This window comes from Miniopterus schreibersii (assembly GCF_964146895.1).
Source record: "Miniopterus schreibersii genome assembly, chromosome: 5".
NCBI classification, from domain to species: Eukaryota; Metazoa; Chordata; class Mammalia; order Chiroptera; family Miniopteridae; genus Miniopterus; species Miniopterus schreibersii.
This window is the reverse complement of record NC_138106.1, coordinates 41,197,613-41,220,955: the sequence shown is the minus strand read 5'-3', so window position 1 is coordinate 41,220,955 and position 23,343 is coordinate 41,197,613. Positions and strand designations below refer to the sequence as shown.

The window sequence follows — 23,343 nt, the reverse complement described above, 5'->3', positions numbered from 1 at the left end:
CTTTTTAGAAAATCATCACTGAATTATTAAATAATCTTGATATTTTTATACAAAGGCAACACTCATTAAAAATCAAGGCTCTAAAATGTTAACCACTTATGTGGTGAACTGAATGCACCATATTATAACAGGTGTTTCCAAAGAACAATTTGGCACAAGACAAATTTAGAGAACATTTGAAAGTATTAAAGAAAAATAAGAATCAGTTAAAAGTTAATTATTTTTATACCAGAAAGTCCTGATATTGAGGGAAAGGTATGGTCAGAGTCAGCAAGGAATTTATTCGTCACCCAAGTTCGGCTGCAGGCCACAGGAAAGAAGAAAAGGGAAAATGGGTCCAGTTCATAGTTTTCTTTGTGAGTTCAGTGGAACACAAGGCCAACAAAGGTCACACATTTTGGGATTTGCTGATCTAGATCCCGTGGCCACTGCCCTTCTGAAAAGGTTTTCCTCCTGGGAGCATCTATCCATATCTTTCCTTTCTCATTCAGATGTTTCTCTATGATCAAAAGCTATATAGTCTTTCATGCCATTCATTAGACTGTTCGTTGCTGGTTATTGTAAAGATATTTGAGAAATAGAAATTCAATGGTATGCAAAGTCACTTTCTAAAAATCTCAGTGTTCTTGTAAAATATGTGCAGCAACTATCTAGTCTCTTAATAAAATAACATGGCTGACAATGATTTGACACTAGAGTAGAATTGTTTTTTCAACTCAGAGCATTTAAGCTGGCCCATCTCACCTTGCTTCCAGGCAATGTTTTACAAAAAGTTAGGCTGAGGGAGGGGCTGCATCTGCCCAGTATAAGGCTCCTTAACATATTGTGCTCATTTAGCAACACTGGTGTTAACAGAGCCTGGCCTCCAGAGAAGAGAGGTATAGAAACAGAAACATTTTCCAAGGCCAGAAGTATTAGTTTACATCACAACATTAAAGCATAATACATCGTGGGCCTAAAAATTAAACTGTGTGTTCCAGCGGCAGGAACAGGAACAAAATAAATGCTCCCACATTTATGCAGAAATGACAAAGTGAAAAACAGAGAACACAGTGCAGAACGACTGGCAGTTCCTTAAAATGCCGTGGTTAGTTGCTTCCCCAGTCCCAAAGACAATCTCATTATCTGAGTGAGGTGAATGAGGACAGGGGGATTTAGCAGGCTGCGTTTGACTTCGTCCCCTTATTCACAGGGAGAGCTACTCTCATACTCTGTAAAGCGTGTTTGCTTTACGGAACATTAAGTTACATTAACATATTCTCAAATACCACTTTTTTAAAAACCTAAAGACGAAATATCAAATTTTCAATACAGATGTTGTGAAATGGTTGTCGCAAAGAAATACCAACCTTGGGTCACTCGCTAAGACAGTTGAAACACTATAACATTCCAGTTAAGTGTTAAGTGGCCTGACATTTTTGAATGAAATATATCCAGTTAGCATTTCACAATAATAAATATAATTGAATAAAGTACATGAAAGGCAAGAGGAATGTAGAATTTAAAAGTAAAACTGATCATTGCATGAGATATAAAAATAAACATTTATAAAATAAAAATATGGCAAATGATATCACCCATTTGCCTAATTATCAAATAAAAATACACTGGTTTTGTTTTTTTCCGTTTAAAGCTACCATAAAAACTTTTTAAAACATAAAGCAAAATCACAGGGCAGACAAAAAACATGTAGGTCAACAAGCCTAAGCTTTGGATACTGAAACCACCCTCTCTGCAACTGGACATAAGGCCAGGACCTCCACCTACTTGCCCCTGGCTCAATGAAGGCTTTTACTCACTCATCTCATCTTGGCCATTCCAAGTTCAGTTATTTCCCCTTTCCCATTTCTCTGAAATGACTACCTCCCGTAGGGTTTTGTTTCTTTCTTTATCATTTCCCCAAAACTTAACTCTTACACTCCTTTTACCCAAATCCCTACAATCCAAACACTTTAGGAAACTAAAGACCCTTCTCAAAATGAAACACCCAAATCCACTCTTAAAACCACTCTTAGTAGCTTCCTGAATATTGTCAGACTTTAAAGACTATTGGGAAAGATAAGGCAAACTGAAGGCATTTCCCAATGGGAAAAGAATGGATTAAGAACGTTTTCTATAGTCACCTATGCATTTCTTTCCTAAACAAACAGCATACTAGAATGCCAAAAATGTCCAATTCATACAGTGACAAGTAATAGGCAGTCAAGCTGAAGGGATATTATTTATATATATATATAGCGTGATTGACATTTGTGTTAACTAGTATAGGAAAATAAGTATTTCCATAAGGAGCTAGACAAAGACTAGATTTCTTGAAGAGGAGTTTAAAGGTCTTGTATAAAGGATCCAATGACCGTGTATCAATAGCAAGTTGTAGAACCAAATACATGAATAAAGAAGCGCTTTACCAACATCAACTTCATGTTGAATTAATCTAACTATTGGAAAATACATAAATCCTTTTTGAGGTTGTCAACAAATACTGCTATGTTTTTTAAGCAAGAGGGAATCTTCAATCTGTGGCCAGAGAGAATGACACGTAGAAACATGTCTTCCCAATTCCACTTGCCTTGGCTGTATAACTAAATGTAAAATGAGAAGGGATAGAAAGTTTTCATTTTTAGTTGACTTTACACAGACCTGAGTTAAGATAGAATTATTTTTTTCCAATAAATACTAATAAATGGGCAATGCCCAGAGGCTTCAGAAGCAATAACAAGAAAGTGTTAGAGTGTGACATCGAGGCCAATTTTCCCTGGAGGGTGTGTGTAAGGATATGCAAAACCTCTACAGTCCTCGTAGTCGGAGGACATATTTCAACTGTTCCAGGTGTGGTTTTTTAAATACTTCATGATTGTGATTTTTTTTTTCTTTTCCTGAAGAGTACAAAAAGCAAAAGGCTCTGTCTTTCAATATATCGTACACTAATGCACCCCAAAAAACTATTTTCTTACATTCTTTTATTCTGCATTTCATCCAAACATTATGTCTTACCTTATTATCTTCACTAAATTCTAACTGCTAAATAAAGCCTAGTCCCTAGATACCAATACTCCACACCTAAGAAAAATGGCATTTTACAGATCTCTTGGATACTGTATCTCAGGAAGCAGATGCAGTGTAGAGGTGGTCAATATTCAGAAGCTAGATTTTCTTGTACTGCCCAAGTGACCAGAAATAACCAAAACATTTTAAATGCATTAAAATTATTTATGGTCAGAAAAACACTTGAGGATAAATCCCAGGAATACAAACATAGAAGGAAAAAATAAGCGTGGAATGCATTCTGCATTATCCAGTAATATTTTCTACAGTGAGTCCGTTTTCAAGGCAGATTCCTAGGTTTTTACTGCTTATAATGGAAACCTGGGGAAGGGAAGGAAAAAGATGAAACACCATTAAGGAAAAAAATCTTTGAAAGTAAGCAATTTATAGATTCAATGCAATCTCTACAAAAATACCAATGACATTTTTCACAGAACTAGAACAAAGAATCCTAAAATTTGTATGGAACCCCAAAAGACTCTGAAGAGCCACAGCAATCTTGAAAAAAAGAACAAAGTTAGAGGTATGACAATACCTGACATCAAACTATACTACCAGGCTATAGTAATCAAAATATCATGGTACTAGCATAAAAACAGACACATGATTCGATGGAACAGAAGAGACCCCAAAAGTAAACTCATGCCTATATGGTCAATTAATCTATGACAATGGAGGCAAGAACATACAATGTGGGTAAAGATAGTCTCTTCAATAAATGGTGTTGGGAATACTAGACAGATACACACAAAAGAATGAAACTACATCACTTTCTTACATCATATACAAGAATAAATTCAAAATGGACTAAAGACTTAAATGTAAGACTCAAAACCATAAAACTCTTAATTAAAAGAAAACATAGGCAATAAAATCTTTGACATCATTCTTAGCAATATATTTTTTTGGAAATGAATCCTTAGGCAAAAGAAACAAAAGGAAAAAATTAACAAATGAGACTACATCAAAGGGAAAGGTTGTGTACAATGAAGGAAATCAGCAACAAAAAGGAAAAGACACCCTGAATGAAGAGAAGGTATGTGCCAATCATACATCTGATAAGGGGTTAATATCCAAAATATATAAGAAAGTCAAACAACTTAACACCAAGAAAACAAGCAATCCAATTAAAAAATGGGGCCCAGCCAGGTGTGGTGGCTCAGCGGTTAAGCATCAACCTAGGATCCAGGAGATCACAGTTTGATTCATGGTCAGGGCACATGCCTGAGTTGTGGGCTCGATCCCCAGTCATGGACACTTCTCCAAAGAGGACACACAGATAGCCAATAGACACATGGAAAGATGCTCAACATCACTAATCATCAGAAAAATGCAAATTAAAACTACAATGAGATATGATCTCACACCTGTTAGAAGGGCTACCATCAACAAATCAACAAACAACAAGGGTTGGCGAGAATGTGGAGAAAGGGAACCCTCATGCACTGTTGCTGGGGTTGTTGATAAAGTGCAGCCTTAATGGCAAACATTATGAAGATTAAACTAACATAGATCCAGCAATTCCACTTTTGGGTATTTATCCAAAGAAACCAAAACACCAACTTGAAAAGATATACATAACCCTATGTTCATTGCAGCATTATTTATAATAGCCAAGATATGAAAGCAACCAAAGTATACATCTATAGGCAAGTAGATTAAAAACTTTTAGTATATACATACAAGGCAATAAGAAATCTTGCCACTTGAGACAACATGGGTGGACCTAGAGGGTATTACGCTAAGTGAAATAAGTCTGACAAAGAAAAACAAATACCATATGATTTCACTTATATGTGGAATCTAAAGAACAAAATAAAGCAGAAACAAACTCATAGATCCAGAGAACAACTTAATGATTGCAAGATGAGAGGTGGGGTTGGGAGGATGGGTGAAAAAGTTAAAGGGACTAAGCTGTACAAATTAGCAGTTATAACAAAAGTCATAAGGATTAAAGCACAGCACAGAAAATATAGTCAGTAACATTGCAATAACTATGTATGGTGTCAGATGGGTACTAGGCTTACCAGGGTGATCATTTTGTAAGCTATATAAATGTCTAATCACTATGTTGTATGCCTGAAACTAATGTAACGTATGTCAACTATAATTAAAAGAATAAAAAATACTTTGAAAAAATAAAAATATATATATATTTTTTATAAATCTTGAAACTCAGTTTTTCTCCCTGTTTAGGCAAAATTACTTATCTTTATTTCTATGTATTTCAAGTGAATTGTGTTTCCTTTGTTCTTGATTGCAGAATATTTATATATAGACTCCATGTGTTATTTTATTATGTACTAAATATATGTCAAGAACAGAAAGACATTCCTTAAAAAGTAATGCTGGTATATAGTTTAAGGGAAAAAAATCATGAGCTACTTCCAGTTAAACTCTAGTGATAAAGAGGCCACCAAAGAATGGAAATTGTAGTGTATGGGATGTTTTGATAAAGTCCAACTAATCCCACCTTTTAAATAACGTCTTTTGTCTTCTTCTCAACATTAGATGACTGTCAGAAATGAGGGGGAGTGGTGGGGAGAGGAACTTCTAAAAATACCAGTGATTAGCAATCCCCTCCCCTTGAAATTCTGATTTAGTCTGGAGTGGCACTTGTACACTGTTTGTTTGTTTTTTTAATATATCTTTATTGATTTCAGAGAGAGAAAAGGAGAGGGAGAGAGAGAGAGAGATAGGAACATCAATGATGAGAGAGTCATTGATGGGCTGCCTCCTGCATGCCCCCGACTGGGGATTGAGCCCACAACCTGGGCATGTGCCCTGACCAGGAATCCAACCCCGATGGCCTGGATCCCAGGTCGATGCTCAACGGCTGAGCCATGCCCGGCCGGGCAAGTACACTGATATTTTGTAATGACTGCAGGAAAAAAATGTAAGCTGTTTGGGAAGGCTGTCATTAGATTTGGAAAAAGGACAATAAGAACATTTACCTAAGGAATCTTTGAAAAAACCATAACAAATAAAAAGCATCAATAAGACCTAATATTTATAAAGCCTACTGCAATCTGCTTTCAGATATTTTACTTACATGACCCTGGTAACAGATTAAAATCACCTCCATTTTTAGATGAGGACATTAGTATACGAAGCTACTTTTTCCATATCTCACTCCATGGCTACCTCAAAAATACACACTAGTGCAGCACATGCTTTGAAGAACCACTACGCCCAACCACTCCTTTCATTTTAAAGATCTGGTCCAACTTAGATATCATACACTTTCCTTCTTTCCTTCGCCCCATTTTCCCTTTGCCTAAGTGTTTTGTGTGCTGTGTGTATGTGTGTGTGTATTTTAAGTCCAATAAATAGTGTGGGGAGGAAGGGGACAAGAGCTAACACAGAAAAGTCACAGCAGGTCTCCATGGCAGACACAGTCACCCTTTAAGAATCTGATGAAAGCAAAGAAATCTTTCTGCAGGAAAATACAAATACACAGAAAATCATACATTTGATTTAAGGTTTTTTTTCTGTATTTTAAAAAAAATTGTTTATTTTTTAATAAATGAAGAATATTACAATGTTCTGTTGAGAGGAAGGAGGCCTAATTTTTCTACTCTAGTGATCTAGTAAGAAAGCGTCTGATTTTTCCACCATAACAAGAGGGTTATTTAAGAAGATCCTACACTTGGCCACATCTATTTTTCTTACCTTTATGAGAGGAGTCTGATTTTGAGAAATGACGTGTAGGATAAGTGTAACCCAAATCCTCAGCATCTGTCACGGTAGGTGGTGGCGGCCTGGAGGGAAGTCTGAATTTAGAGATACTCTAAGCAGTGATGACTGTAATTCTACTGCTCAATGGGTCATGTGGTAAAAACATTTCTGGTACAAATGCAAAGTCAGAATGTTTCAGAATTCTCATTTTAGTTCCTGGCCAGTTGCATGACATTGGATAAATTATTCTATCTTACCGTTCCTTTGTTCTGACACATAATAGTTCAATAAAAACACGTATTTTTGAACACCCAGTATGTGTGAGTTGCCGTGCTGAGGACTAGAGAAACAAAGACTCATGAGATGTGACCACTATCACTGATGAGAAACTTACTTTGCTTTGGTAGATTTTAAGAAGAAAAAGAGGAAGAAAGAAAAGAATAGAAATGAAGAAAGCAATGAAGAAAGTTAAGGAAGGAAGATGGAAAAGGGGAGGGATGGAGGGTAGCAGGTAAGGGGGGAGGGAGAGAGGGAGAGAGGAGACGCTGCTCAGCATATAAAATGTACTGCAAAGCTCCTTACTCCACCAGGTGGCAAAGGAGAGCTTCGAGAAGGAAACAGCAGTCACACACTGGAAACCTTTCAAGTCAAAAAAAACACTGTAAAAAACACTGGGCAATTTTTACTATAAACTTTATATTATTTTAATCATGTAACACAGATTTTTGTAAACATTTGGCTTTAATGAAGATGCAGAATAAAATCTTCCCTTTTTGTCGTCTCCCATCAGTGTACTCAAATGTGGTATTAAAGCACGGAACCACGTGAGGCTAAGATTTGTCAATATATAACCACGTTGGAGGATGTTCAGTGTGATTAATACACAGTCTGGAAGGAATGCACAGTCTGAAGTTTGGGACGTTATAGTTAGGTACAGTGAGCTCTGGCATATAAAAATTAAGGCACGTGTTGTCAAATTTCTCACCCTGTCCCAAGAAGTAGGCCTCTCCCGGGTATTTAGTACCCGGAAGAGGTCAGCATGCGATGTGAATGTGTATATACAGTAAGGACTACACCACAGGTTCTACATAAATATACCTCAATTAACTTTTAAGCTAAGCCTGCATGGTAACCATCACACACATATTTTAGAGTTAGATTAGGTAAAATGAGGTAAGTGACCTGTCCATGTTCACACAGTTGTTAAGTGGCGGAGCCAGGGCTCAAACTCAAATGGACTTCAAAAGCAATGCTCTTAATTAATATACTATATGCTCTGCTACATAGGTGTGCATTACTATCAGTGGCAGCATCTTCATTGAAAAGTACACATAAGAGAAAAATAAAACGGCAAGAAGCATTACCAGTATAAAATCTTATAGTTAAAAAGAATTTGGAACTTGGCTTAAAACTTTTTCCAATTACAAAGAGGTAGACTTAATTTAGATTGCCTATTTGTTCTCTATTCCTTTAGAAAGAGTAGAAAATCCCATAATAGACAAAGAAATTGATTTTTGACCACAAATGCTACAAGCTCTATTTGAGAACTCGTATCCCCTCTACCACTACTATTACTAAACTGAAAAAAACATCCTGGCCTAGACAGATACAGGTTTTTCAATCCATGAAATCGTTTCTTTCTATACAAATGGCTAAACTTTCCTACCATGATTAATTTTTTTAATCCACACCTGAGGACATGTTTTTACTGATTTTAGAGACAGGAAGAGAGAGAGTGGGAGAGAGGGAAGGGGGGAGGGAGGAGAGAGAGAGACAGACAGACATCGATCAGTTGCTTCCTGTATGTGCCCCACCCCCAGGATCAAACCCAAAACCTTCTAGTGTACGGAGGATACTCAAACCAACTGACACCCAGTCAGGGATACGATGATTAATTTTAAAAGAGGAATACATATATTCTAACCAGAAAGCTTATATTCTGATAGCTGTAAGATAATAGGCTTTAATTTTTAAGTATGAACATTTCGGTTACATAAAATTCTACATTTCTATTTTCTCATATGTAGTCTCTCTGTAAATGATATTTAAAGACAAATGTTCCTCTCAGGTAAAAAAAAGACTTCAACTGACCTAGACTTCAGTTCCAGTAGTCATAGGTCACTTTTCACCTATTTATAATAGCCATTTTTAATACAGAATCATTTGACTATTTATTCTTGCTATATGCCAAATATTTTTAAGAGTTCCTATTACATTCCAAAAACTTGTTTTCAACTGTAATAAACCTTTTTAAATAGCCATTCCTGATTGTTTTACTTTACCTGTTGTAAAGTTATTAGTGTTCTAAAGAGCCCATGGACTTTGAAGATGACAAAATAACCCTAAAAATTTTAATTCACTTGACTAAAAAGAGCATAACAAGCCACAGCTATTTACCTACTGAGAACAGATTAGTTGTTATTTTACTTGGAAATTGCAGGAATGTAAATAAACCTAAACTACGCAGTACTAAAATTTGCTTTAAAAACTGTTTGGCACGTGCTTAAATAAAAGCCACAAGAAAAATTTATTTTACACAATTAGACAAACTATACAACTGTTGCACTAAGAGCTTTACAAACCTGATATAATTTTCTAAAGGTTATTTATCTTCTGAAATCCCATGAGTTTAAAGGACACTAAATACATTCCCTTTAAGGAAACAAGCTGAGCAGCATAAGTGTGGGCAATAAGGGGCAACAAGCCTGTATGTTTTCAGTGTAATAAATCTTACGTTTTAAGAATTAATATATATATATTATTAAAAATCAGGACCAAAATTCAAGGTTCTAATAATTTAGAATTTTCAAAATATCACATTTAGTGTTATTTTTGTCTTTTTCTATTTAATGTTCTCTCCTCCTATTCCAATCATATTGTCTTTTGAAAAGCAACAGAAAGCAATGACGAAGAAAAAAAGGTTGCTTCCCCCAGAGACCTAAAGATTGACAACTTGAGGAGGAAAGACAGCAGTCGCTCCATTACTATGACCTAGGACTGCTTGAGAGGAGTCAGAAGTACAGACACCACAACCATAGTGATTCGATCTGGTGGGATACAGGACAGTCTGCAGTGACTCAATGAATATTTGCCTAGGACATGGACACTCGCGCAGAAATGCGTTGAAGTATGTGTGTCAGGCACACACCAGTGTGATCATGAACCTCAGTAAAATATTAAAACCTGAGGTTTTACTCAGGAAAAAGTTTAACCTTGTGTCTTTTTAGCCGAGGGCATCAGTTCAGTGAAAAAAGAGACGAGAACTGGTCCTAACAAAAAGCACATCCTTCCCACCTATACCCAGCTTCCATGAAATTTCCCATCTTTCTGATTTGACTTTTTCAACCCAATTTAAGACTGGAATCAAGTGTGAGAATACCCCGCAAGACATGATGCCACCTGGCAATGGCAGATGTCTGGATCTCCTCTCCAAAGAAGGAACGGTCTTCTCAGGCAGCACCATCTCCCCACTCACCGCAAAGTCAGGTTCCCTCTCCGCTGCGCGTATCCACTTACCGTGCTGGCCTGTCACTCTTAGGACGGTGAGGTTCATCACTGTCTTTTGACTTTGAGTGTGCTGACTTAGCTGTTTTGGGCTATAACAGAAAAAAAAAAAAAGCAAAACATACAGAAAACAGCGAAGAAAGAAAGAAAAATATTAGGTTTAGGAAAAGGTTAGGTTTAGAAAATACCTAACTCATGTCAAACTACTCTCCTTTAAAAATTTCAGGTTACTTGCATTCAGTTGAAGAACATGAGATATTTTTAAATACATCATCTCAGAGATTTAAAAAAAATTATAGTCACAAAGGTATGTTGGAGGCTCTCAGTGCAGTCAGATGAGTGGGCTGAACACACGTGAACACGCTCCCCATGGGAGTGCCTGGCCACCTATTATTAACATCATAGCTGCACAGCAGCTAACAAGACTGATGGGCTCCCAGAGTATACGGAATCTAGTTTTGTGCTCTCAACCCTATTTCTGAATACCTGACTTAAGGATGGTGATTTTCAAGCCAGAAAACAAAGGCCCATTTCATGGCATTTTTTCTAGAAGGACTGTACAAGCACCAGTGAAAGAAGGTAGACAACACAGAAGTTCTGATACTTGATAGAGTTGTGGCCTGCCTCTTACTTTCCTGATTTGTAATCCTTAAAAATATCTATTCCTTCATAGTCGTGTTAACAGAGACATAGAGTAAGTAACTCCTGGGCAATAATTTGTGGCTTAATTAATGGAGAAGCATTTGGGAAGCTTTCCACTAAAAATGAAATAGGTTAGAAAAAATCTTGAATTACAAAGAGTGTAAAAAAGAAGGTGATAAATATAATTAACATGGAAATAATCCTTCCATTTGCTTTTAGACTGACAACTATAATTGAGCAACAGAAAACAGAGCAATACTATTACCATGGTTTCTCTATCTTCTTTCCTTATAGCCAAGAATGAGACAGGAATGGGGACCCAGGGGAGGAGTTTGTTAGACAGAACAGGTGGATACATGCCCTCGTTGCATCCTTCCGGGTCTAGTACAAACCCCCCCCTAGAGAGACTGTGCTGCATGAACCTCCCTCCTCCGCTGCTTTTTCATTGTGCTTCCATCAGCCAGCCTGACCTTGCGTTTGCTACTGTCTGCAGTCTGTCTTCCCGTCCACATTCTACATTACCAGGAGAAAACATATGCCTTTGTCTTTCCCTATTAAGTCCTGAGGGATGCTTTGCCCACAATAACTAATTTGTAAAGTCTGTTAAATTGAATTTGCAACTGCCATATACAACAATTAGATTACTTTATAGTAGAATGAACTGAGGTCACTGGCTATTTTGTCTCCTAGTTCTATATTTATAAGGGCTTGAAGGTAACAGCTTAAGCTCATGCGAGACAGTTCTTGCACTCTGACAGAAGCAGTGACTGCCGACAGGATCTATCGGCCTGACATGGATCAAGTGATGTCAGAGAAAGAGAAACAATGAGTACACAACCAGGGACGAAGCACAGTCTGAGTACACAGGAAAAACACAGAGAGGGAGGAAAGGCCACTGTGGAAACATGAAAGCATGTGAAAATGCTCTTCTCCTGTAATGAAAGGTAAGTGTGGTAAAACCAAGATTGCTCATGACCAGAGGACACCCACACTTGGGTAGGTCCTAAAATGAATGAAATGAGTTTTTCAATCTTAGCAGCAACTTTTTAAATAGTTACTTTCAAGAACTTACTGGGAATTTTTATAGGGAAGCAACCTTTACAAGCCAGACTCACATATGATGCACATAATCTGTATACCCTAAACCTATCTGCAGAGCTTACCCTAAAAGCAGAGTCCCCTTTACATGTCTAATTTTACTTCTCATTAAAAAACTAAAAAGCAAACAAACAAAAAACAGGCCCTACCTTCCAATCGGGGTCATGCTTTCTTTTGTCCAATGACGATTTCTCCCGCTCCTTGGCTTTCTTGTAAGCTTTCTTTTCTTCAGCCATTAGAAGTCTAGCAATTTCCTAAACAAACCCAGTCCATATTATCATTGATTACAGACTTGCAGGTAGAAGATTACTGTGATATTTCCAAAGAATATTGGCTAAACAAAGTCATTAACTAACATGAACTCACCTCATCCTGGGCTACTTGAGCAGCTCTCATGTCCACCTGGGTAGCCTACAGCATAAAAAAATACAAAAAAATAATAATTTAATTGGATTCTATGCTGTCCATTTTTTGAAATCCTACATAAAAATAAACTGGTATTTGAAACTAGTTGTGATGAACATTCCTCAGGTAAACATTCACCAGCCAGAGCAGGGTCTGTTTTGACCAGATTCCACAGCAGATTCTTAGAGAATGACCAGAACTCAATAATGGAGAGACAGGGATATGGAATTCTATTGCTAATGCTTACTCAGTAAATAAAACTAAACCCTCTAATCCTGTTGTTTTGATTTTTCCACCGATAAAAAATACATATTAGTTTCTCAACTGACAAAAGACTGTAATGCCTATTATATAATCTCAAGAATGACTCAATTCACAAAAAACCTTCTTCAGCTGAACTTCTACATTAAAACGTGCTCACCAAAATTTCTTCTTCCTGCAGCTTTCTGGCAATTTCAGCATCATACCATTCCTGGTCCCTGTGCATCACTCGTGATGGAGTTGAGACTGCTTCTTTCATCCCTCTCGGCTTCAGTCCTAGAAAAAAAACAATGTAATAAGGCAATCAAGTTTTTTCTAAAAAGTTGCAAAATTTAAGGTAAAAAACTCCAAAATCTTTACCTTAAATTTTCCCTTTCTTTACAACCTAACACTGACAATACTGTCACCACTCCAAAATTCAGTGGAGGGTACACTGGAAATAATTTTTTCCTAAGATTTGGAAGTGGTGGTGCAGATAATACACACACTTAAAGTTACCACCCAGCCCTGCCTGGCAAAACCTCCCCTCTCAGTTTCTCCAAGAGCAGGAAATCAGGCAAGGAACTGTAAGGGAGGCCTTTGCAAAATAGAAAGTGAAAGGGGGAAAAAGGTAAGTCACTGAAATCAAAAGAATTTAGAGAGAAGAAAGTTATAGGGCTGAAGTTTTAAAGAGGCTAAGCTGCCAAGACTAGAGGAAATGAGAGACTCCTTTCTATCTGCCTCAGCCCTGCATACCTAACCTCAGAGGGGAGAGAAGCAGCAGCACCTGGGTGTTCTGTGACCAAGTACCCGTTAGCCACCAAGAGGTCCTGACCTGGCTTCTGCTCTGACAGTCAACAAACCCACTTGCTTTTTAGATCTTTCCTGTAGCTTTGATCAGTTTACTGTTGTTGCTAAATTCTGTGGAAGATATAACACAGAGGAAATAGAGAGCACAATGACTCTAAGTTCTATCCCTCTGAGAAAGGAACCGGCCAGGATGGGTGTGGAATTTTGGGTTTTTATTCTGGAAGTTTTTATGCAGCATATATTCCTTTGGTAACTTTTAATTGAGTGGTAAATGCTAATGGCCATTTCAAAATTGTGGCTATTTCCCTCTTTTTACCTTTCTAAATAACAACTATTCAATAATGTGAATGCATTATATTCAGAAATAATAAAAACGTTTACTGCAGTGAACAAGGTTAACCATTTGAAACAGTGACTTTGGAAAATGGATTGCAGACGGGAGAAAGTTCACTCCTAACTGCCTATTTCTTTATATCAGTGGTTTGCCACCATGGCTATATACTAGAATCACTTGCGGTGCTTTAAATAAACATAAACATCTTTGACCCAAATCCCAGGGATTCTAATTTAAGTAGCCTGAAGAAATATGGCCATTAGTATTTTGATTTTTAAAAAATCTTTAACAATTGATTCTTATTTGTGATTAGCATCGGAACTACCAGTTTAGTGCATTATGTCCATCAAAATAACCATACATTAAAATGTTTTTTATCAAAATGCCTCACCACATTTGATTTGCTTGCTTTAAATAAAAAATAAAAAAGGAAAGACATGAAAATACAACTAAATTCTGGGCAAATGAAGAGTTTAAGTTATCTGGTGAAGCCTTTCTTTGTAGAGCTTTGAATCTAGCTCTGTGGTAAATCCTAAAGCCACAGACTCATCTGCCTTCCCCACAGAAAAGAGACTATTAAACATGGTTTTCTTAGCTGCAGGCCAATTAGTACATAATTACCCAGCACAGAGAATCCACTTCAACTTCTCATCGTTTCTAGAGCTACTATATCTTATGCCAGGCTGGCCTGGTTTTCTGAGTGGTTTGGGACAATCACAAAACAGTAGCACACTCCCAAGGGTGGACCATATTTAAATGGAATATAAACCTCCCTGAGTTATGATTAGTGTGGTCATAACTGGAAAGGAACATTTTAGGTAAAATAAATAAAATTATATAAGGAAGTTAGTATTGGGCAAAGTCAGTGGACAAGGTAGATTGCTATATCATATTCCTATCTGTGGAAAAATGGTGCAATGAGTAGCCCAAAGCCTAGTTGAGGAGGAGAGGAAAGATCACCTACTTATGCCTTGCCCCTTCAGTTTTACCATCCAGTGAAAGAAAAAATATAGTGGGATATGCTCAACTTTCTACACTATTATACCTCCTACTCTACACCAAAGAATTAACTGAGAAATATTTTAATATCTATCAAAGACACTTGGAAGGCATTCAAATGCAACAGTCTTAATTGGCTTAACAGGTTGAGAAGACTGTGACCTCTTGGCAGTTAAAAACAGAATAGTACACAGATCCACGGAACAGAACAGAAAACCCAGAAAAAACCTATAATGTATGACCGTTTACAACAAAAGAGCCAAAAATATAGAAAGGGGAAAGAACAGTATAAATGGTGTTGAGAAAAATTAGACAGCCCCATGCAAAAGAATGAAACTATCTTCTACCATACACAAACACTAACTCAAAATGGATTAAAGAATTGAACATAAGACCTGAAAACCATAAAACTCCTAGAAGAAAACATAGGCAGTCAGATCCTTGACATCAGTCTTGGAGATAATTTTTTGGTTTTGACAACAAAAACAAAGACAATGAAAGAAAAAATAACAAGTGAGACAGATCAAACTAAAAAGCTTGCGGACAGAAAAACACACCATTAACAAAATCAAAAGGCAACCTACTAAAAGGAAGAAAATATTGCAAAGCACCTATCTGATAAGGAGTTAATATCCAAAACATATAAAGAACTCCTAAAATGCAATAGCAAATATATATATGTATATGGTTAAAAAATGGGCAGAAGATCTCTAAAGACATTTTTTCAAAGAAAACATACAGATGATCAATAGGTACATGAAAAGGTTCTCAACATCACTAATTAACAAGAAAATACAAATCAAAACATCTGTTAGAATGGCTATTATTAAAAAGACAACAAATAAGTAAGTGTTGGTGAGAATGTGGAGAAAAGGGAACCATTCATTGTACACTGTTGTTGAGAATGTAAATTGGTATAACCATCATGAAAAAGTCTGGATGTTCTTTGAAAAATTAAAAATAGAACTACTAAGTTATCCAGCGATTCCCATTCTAGGTATTTATCTGAGGGAAGGGAAAACTCTAACTTGAAAGGTATATGCACCCCATATTTACTACAGCATTGTTTACAACAGCTAAGACATGGAAATAACCTAGAGCCCACTAATGGAGGGAAGAGTAAAGGAGATGAGAGAGACAGTCATGCACTGCTTAACAATGGGGACAGTTCCGAGAAATGCAGTTAGGTGACTTTATCGTGTGGGAACATCATAAGAGTACACTTACGCAAAACTAGATGGTATAACATTCACATTAGGCATAGCCTATTCCTCCTAGGCTACAAGCCTGTACAGCAATGTTATTGTACTGAACATGAGATTAAATCAAATATAAGAGAAAATGATGTAATCGAGAGACAAGGTAAACATGAGATGTCTGAAGCTGCTGCTGGCATAACAGGATACACTGTTTTACAGCAGTTTTGTTTTTTAATAAATAAAAAGAGTACACTCTAAAACAGCGAGAAGAAGTATAGTAGATACATTAAGTCGGTAACACGCTTGTTTATTATCATTATCAAGTATTAAGTATTAAACATAACTGTATGTTATACTTTTATACAACTGGCAGTTCAGGTTTGTTTACGCCAGCATCCCCACAAACAGGTGAGAAATGCCTTGTGCTCTGACACTAAGATGGCTATGATGTCAGCAGACAATAGGGATTTTTCATCTCCATTGTATTCTTACAGGACCACAATCATATATACAGCCCATCATTGACTGAAATGTCATTACTGTATATATGACTGTATATATACAATGGATTATTATTCAGCCATAAAAAATAAAATCTAACATTGACTGAAATGTCATTACTGGCTCATGACTGTATATATACAATGGATTATTATTCAGCCATAAAAAATAAAATCTTGCCATGTGCAACAATATGGATAGACCTTGAGGGGATTATGCTAAGTGAAATAAGTCAGACAGAGAGAGACAAAAACCATATGATTTCATTTATATGTAAAACCTTAAAAAAGAAAAACTGCACTCATAGATACAGAACACATATTGGTGTTTGCCAGAGGTGGGGATGGGGGTGAGGGTAAAATGGGCGATCTTAATAGGGGGTCAAAAGGTACAGACTTCCAGTTATAAAAAAAAATAAGTCATGGGAATGTAATACATAGCATGTTGACTACAGTTAATAATATTGTGTTGCATATTAGGAAGTTGCTAAGTGAGCAGATCTTAAAAGTTCTTATTACACACACAAAAAAATTGTACCTGTGTATGGTGACAGGTATTAACTAGACTTGTTATGGTAATCATTTCACAATATATACAAATACTGAATCATTATGTCATACATCTGAAACTAGCATAATGTTATATGTCAACTATGCCTCAATAAAAAGTTAGAATGTGAAGCAATATCTCAAGTCCCAAATAAATAGTGGGAAAACAGTTTATTTGATCTCTTGCTATATATCACTGGAACTTATCTGCATAGCCCAGAATAGTTTCTGGAACTTCAGCTAGTGTAGTCTAAGGCTGTCACTACAGATAATAGAGATGCTTTAAAAAAAACTTTAAAAGCACAGTTAATTGAAGAAAATAAACAGAATGGCTGTCCTCATTTTGGTAGCCTAAACATAGTCGGAAAACTCACTTTCAAATGGCCGGGTGAACCATATTCCAACAGTTCCACATTCATTTCTTAATCTAATTTTTGCTTCTCTTTTTCTGTTTATCATTGTCCAGAATGAGGACATAAGACCATTCCTCAATAAACAAAAATAAAACTTACTTTTAAATAAATTCTGCTAGGAAATAAGATAAAATGATAACTGATAAAATTCTTTGATATACTGCAAGAATAGTTTGTAATAAGCCAGTGACACTTGGGGAATGTCATAGCAGAAAGACACAGAAGTTTTATGACCCTGAGAGGTTGGAGGTTAATCTGCAGAAAATTAACAGGCTGGTATGACATAACAGCTCGAGAGAGAAGTTACCCTCAAAGGTGGTATGGTTTTCCTGCCCTTTAGAAGGCTGACCAATTTTATATTTAATTTAGCAATTTTATTTTGCATTCCTTTTTCAATGACTCTGTAAAATCCAGTCCTACAAATGCTTACTTAGAATGAGCTATTTGTCATCATGCTAGTTTCTTCATTATTAAGGTAAATAAAACTCTGGCCTATGCTAATAACTTTAAGAATAGACACCTGTTCTTAGTAAATATATTTTAATGAAATCCTCTGATCTATTCCAGGGGATTTGCAAAATCTAGCCTGAGGGGCTACTGAGGTGAAATTTGTAAAGTAAGTGGAATACAAAATGATAGACCAATCAGCTATGTTGTAGCCACGTTAGTACCTGCCGAGCGACATTGTTTAAACCCCTGTGCTGGTAAAATGAGTAAAAATAAACAAAAAGCATTTGCCTACAACTCCAGGAGTTGGGTATGTGAATCAGTGTCTAGTTTCATATTAGTTTCACCCTTCCTAAGCCTATTTAAGATACCCTCAAGTCCAACTAAAAGCCTTAAAGGTTAAACAGCCCTCAGAGCACACTTATAAGGTCCGATTCACACAATCAGAAAATAGAGAGGTCGGCGTGATCACCGTGTCCCTCCCAAACCTTTAGGACTCCAACAAGTCTTTCTAAATCTGGATGTAGTATAACTGACTCATAAAGCCTACTCCAGATTATATCACTTCCTCCTCTATGCCCCACAGCACTCTGTACAAAGTCTATCTAATTTGCAATTGCTTGTTTACACATCCATCTTTTTGGCTGGAGTTATTAACCCTCCAAGGCTCAGACCCAAGCATAAACTCCCAAACACAAAGCCTGAGGCAAGAATATTTGTGGCAGATGTTCAGTATGGCTTGCTGAACTAAATTTTCATTGTCTTTATGACCAAGTCCTTTAATAACTTAAAGGATTAACATAACAGGAAGAAGCAACTAAATCTACCTGAATCTGCAACCCAGAAACCAATTTCCAGGGCAGAAGTAGAGTTTGGGTAGGAAAACAATAAAGAAGAAAATAAGAATTGACGCCTCCTTGGTACTCGTTTCCCAATAACTCTTGCATCTCTAAAACATTTCAGTAAGAGTAAATAGATCCAGGTAAGTATGGTCTAATACCAGACAGAGCAGTGCTATGACTTACAGTTGTACAGCCACAAGGTTTCCAGACAAAAATAGAGAGAACTTTCACTGTGTCAATGATGGACTTCAGAGTTAAGCCTCAGAGATGCCAGAAATCCGAAGCTTAAGCCTAAGGTTCTCATCATTCCTATTAAACTACAGGCATACCTTGAAGATATCGTGGATTTGGTTCCAGACCACCACAATAGAGTGAGTATGGCAATATAGCGAGTCATAACCTTTTTGCTCGAGGAGGGTCTCGCCTTTAATTTGTACAAAATGCAACATCTGTGAAGTGCAATTAGGTGAAGCGCCTGCACCAAGAACTTACCTGATATTGGCACCTCAGAACACCAACTGTAGAGTTACAGTTGAGGAACAGTAGGCAGAGAAAGTAACCTAAGGCAAGGATTTTTAAACTTTAAGTACATAATCATCTCCAGGACTAAAACAAGCCCAAACTGCCAGGCCATACTCCAGAGATGAAAATACAGAGTATCCCCCAAAAATGTATATATACTTTTAACTCATTATTAATTCCAATGGGTTAAATCTGAACAGAAAAAAAACATCAATTTAGTTATAAGCTGTTAGTGTATACATTTTTTTGGGACACCCTGTATATGTGAGACCCAGAAAACTGCCTTTTTAGGAAACAGCTACACTGATTCTGATGGAAATGGACCGAGGCCCATAGAATAAAAAGCACTGTCTTAAGAAACTGCATCTCCAATCTCTCACTTTGCAGACAGGAAAGATAAGGGCAAGAAAATCTAGTACCTCCAGCCCTGTTGGTCTTCCAGTTAGGCAAATACTATGAAGGCAGTGCCACCAGATCTTCTGGATTCACTGAACTAAAACCAGAAATTCAGCAGCTTTGCTTTGGTATCTGAATCTCTGATGTACGATCTTGGCAAAGAAAGAACAGTATCTGGGATGGGCACCTCCACTGCAACCAGGGGCTGGAGGAACCATGTAATGAATCACAGTGCTCTCTCAGAAGACAGAAAGGGAAGATCACAAGTATTTTTCCTTCTTCCCACTGACTGAGATTAAGAAAATACCTTATGCAAACTTTGACTTCAGGTTTATTTCACACCCACGAGCAAAAACCAGAGAGAAAGAACAGGTTGCTTGAGATGCTTCTTAAATACATTTGTTTGTGTGTATACACGATACCAGGCCTTCCAACAACTGTCCTTCATTACCTGTGTCACGGAGTTGGAGCCGCTCCTGACTCTCCGAGAAGGGAGGAGTCCTGGGCCCGGGCTTCTTCTCTCTGCGCTCACCTTGCCCACGCTCCCTCCCATATACAGCCTCTTTGCAGTGAATTCCTGCTTTCTGAGAAGACTTCGGTGAAAGCCGGTCTTGGTGTCTGGACTGTTTTTCCCAATTCCGAGTTCGATGACTACTGTTAGCCTCATGGTCATCAAATTCTGTACTCAGAAACACCTCACCACTGATCCTGGGGAGAGGTGGTCTCCGGGCCCTCTCATGACCAGACCATTTCCTTTCCTGATGTTCAGTGTGAATTGGGGGATCGTCCCTCACTTTGCGTGAGCTAGAGGACAGACATTTCTCTGGTAAACGATGCTCTTCCAGTTCTTCCAAGTTCTCTGGTGGATGTCTGGGTTTCTCCTTTCTCTGCTTCACAGTCTTTTCATCACTTTGGAGTTTACAAGACCTTGAGAATTCAGAACCCCATTCCCTTGCCCTCCTTGACCGAGGCTGGTCTGAGTGGCGGTGGAGGAATGTGAAAAACAGAAACGCAGGTTAACTTAATCGGATTATGAACTCCCTATACAGGTGAGACAGGGCCCAGATTTAACCTACTTTAAAATGAAGAGGACCAATTTTTTAACTTAACAAACTGAAAACAGGGGATGGGCATTTAATGGAAGGATTCTGGGTACATAGCCAAAAAGGTTTAAAAATTAATTAATTAATTAAGTTAATTAAGTGAAATAAATCTGGAAGATCTTGATCATGATTAGGAAGAGTTAAAGCACTTTAATATTTGCCAATAACAAAAATTACAGCCATTAAATGTTAAATTATACTTATAAAACCAATTTGGAACTGTATATGGGGGAAAAAATGGGATTTGAGGGAATCTCATAAAACAGAAAAAACTAAGCTTCGTGATTCCAGTCAGAGGCTTTCAAATATTCTTCTTGGAAATAACAATAAATCAGCATCAGAATGTTGCTAGTTTCCACGCAGTTGAGATAAATGACCCACGGTGTTTAGTATTTCTCTACGCTTTCCCCTTAGGCGGCCAAAGCAAACATTCTGCAGTTCAGTGTGGCAGAGGGTGAAGTACAGGAGAATTTCAAGGGATTGAATGGCCCTGTTATCTTTGGATGATTCTGCTCTCAATCTTATTTGAATTGTGGCAGAGCAAAAAATTAAAAAAGGATGCCATCATGGAACACACAAAAAGGAGTCATTTCCTAAATTCACTTAAAAAACTTTATGATTCTGTATTCTTAATATAAAAACAGTGCTAAATATACAAGTCCCTAAGTTTAATACAATGCTCAAAAGCAGCAAACAGATAGGTGCTTTTATCTGGTGCAGCACAAGCACAGTGTGAAAACAAAGGAAGTAAATTAATATGCACTTTGCAAGAGCGTAATTATTTTAACATTTCTAAGACTTTAATACATTTTCAAATTAATAAAAAGAAATCCTAATTCCATGGAAAATTGCTAAGATAGCTGGAATGAGCCATTTGCTGAGTTGCATTTGAAACAGCTACCCTAAGTTGATGGGCTATAAAGGAAATAAAGAACTATACATTTTTAGTTTCTAGGTTTTGTTATGTTTTTTGGTTTTGTTTTGCATTTTGGTTTTTTGTTTGTTTTTTAAGTTTGTTATTGTTAATCTAATAAAGGAACAGAGGAAGTAAAGATATATGCTAAACTGATGTCATAAACTTTTCAAACACTTCAAACTGTTTCTTCTTGAATTTGAAAAGAAAAGAAAATTTGCTTCAAAGATGACATGTACATTAAGATGACTTCTGAAAAGTCAGTAAAAGTAGTTATCTTCATAATTTATAGTTAAATTTATTTTTTACATAACAGCAAAGTTGAAACAAGAGAACAATTACTCTGTGGTTAAAAAAAAAATTATCTACTCTTTTAACCAAACTATTATTCTAAGTGTATCTTGACTAGTGAGAAAGAACCAATTGACTACTGCTGTGAATTAAATACTATAGACCAGCTATTTGGATGATGACCACATCCAGGGAACAATGGCTTACAGTGTTAACACCAGTGCTCCCAAAGAGAGCTGCATGAGTGAAGTCCGCCTTTAAGGCCAAAAGAAACAAGAAGGGGTTTGTTTTCAACATGGATTTGTGGGCTCTGATTGTTTTGTTGTTATTCTTTTTAAATTCTTTCTTAAATGTTAAGTGATATTAGTTTTACTTTAGGGAAATATGTTGCAAGAATTAAAGCAGAGGTATCAATCACTACATTTTCAGAGTTGATGGGATAAAAATACTTATTGTCTAGTTCACTTGCTGTGATATCTTTAAATCTGGGAAAGAAAAAAAAGACAGGTGGGGGAATCTGTTTGAATCCTTTAAGACCTCTGTCCAGTTAAGGATTGAGACTTGTACATTTCTTGAGACCAAGTTATTTGGCAAATATAATTAACTTCCTTATATCCGCTATATATACATATATATGCATATGTGTGTGTATATATATGTATATATATATATATATACACATATTTTTGTGCTTCCATGTTTGTCTTTCAAAATAAGATGATTTTTGTTTAGATATAAAAATACTGTTATATACACATAACATTAATATAGGAATAAACAATAGTACTTGAGAGTTTATAAGTCTTCACCAAAATTACACTATTTCATCTTCTAACATCCATGAGAAAGATATATTATTATAATCCCAATTTTACAAATGAGAAAAACTCTTAGAGTGATTAAAATAGAGAACTTCCTAAGATCTCATGACTCCAAAGAACATAACTTTAAAACAAATCACTAATATACCTGCAATACAGGTAAGTGCCTTTGATGGAAAAACATGGATTCACAAATGAATGAGATGTACCATTTCAGTTGATATTAATCTGACAGATATTTGGTATAATTACAAATTTGTAGAAAATCTATAAATGATCATTTTTAAAAGATTTATTAAATTTTAAGTAAAACAGAAGCTGAAAAGACCACTCCTGTAATAACATACTGTGATTATTATGTAAGTAAGGAAAAATCATATTACACAAAGACAGAGACGTACAATGAAAGAATATCTCTTATGTGTTGGGAAAGGACCACTGCAGAGAACATCAGGATTGCTTTGTAAACACAAACTGGATTGTAATGTGATTTCTGTGTCTTCAACTCGGGTCTAACTCAAAGGCATATAAATAAGGATCACATGCTCAGCAATACATAATCTCTCCACAATACAACTGAAGATGAATTCCA

General features: G+C 36.6%; 1 protein-coding gene across 2 annotated transcripts in view; it reads right to left on the bottom strand.

The window, feature by feature from the left end:
• Positions 1-2,901: 2,901 nt before the first annotated feature.
• Positions 2,902-23,343, bottom strand: part of CCDC50 (coiled-coil domain containing 50) — a 62,431-nt gene continuing 41,989 nt past the window's right edge. Inside the window, exons 6-12 of one of the 2 annotated variants that reach the window (XM_081137822.1) lie at positions 20,075-20,599; positions 12,794-12,909; positions 12,334-12,378; positions 12,117-12,221; positions 10,240-10,319; positions 6,718-6,806; positions 2,902-3,366 (exon numbers count right to left, since the gene is read on the bottom strand). In XM_081137822.1, coding sequence (XP_080993948.1) covers positions 3,347-3,366; positions 6,718-6,806; positions 10,240-10,319; positions 12,117-12,221; positions 12,334-12,378; positions 12,794-12,909; positions 20,075-20,599 — 980 coding nt within the window. In that variant the 3' untranslated portion in view covers positions 2,902-3,346. The remainder of the gene's footprint in view (positions 3,367-6,717; positions 6,807-10,239; positions 10,320-12,116; positions 12,222-12,333; positions 12,379-12,793; positions 12,910-20,074; positions 20,600-23,343) is intronic. The other variant, XM_081137823.1, reaches the window with a different exon arrangement.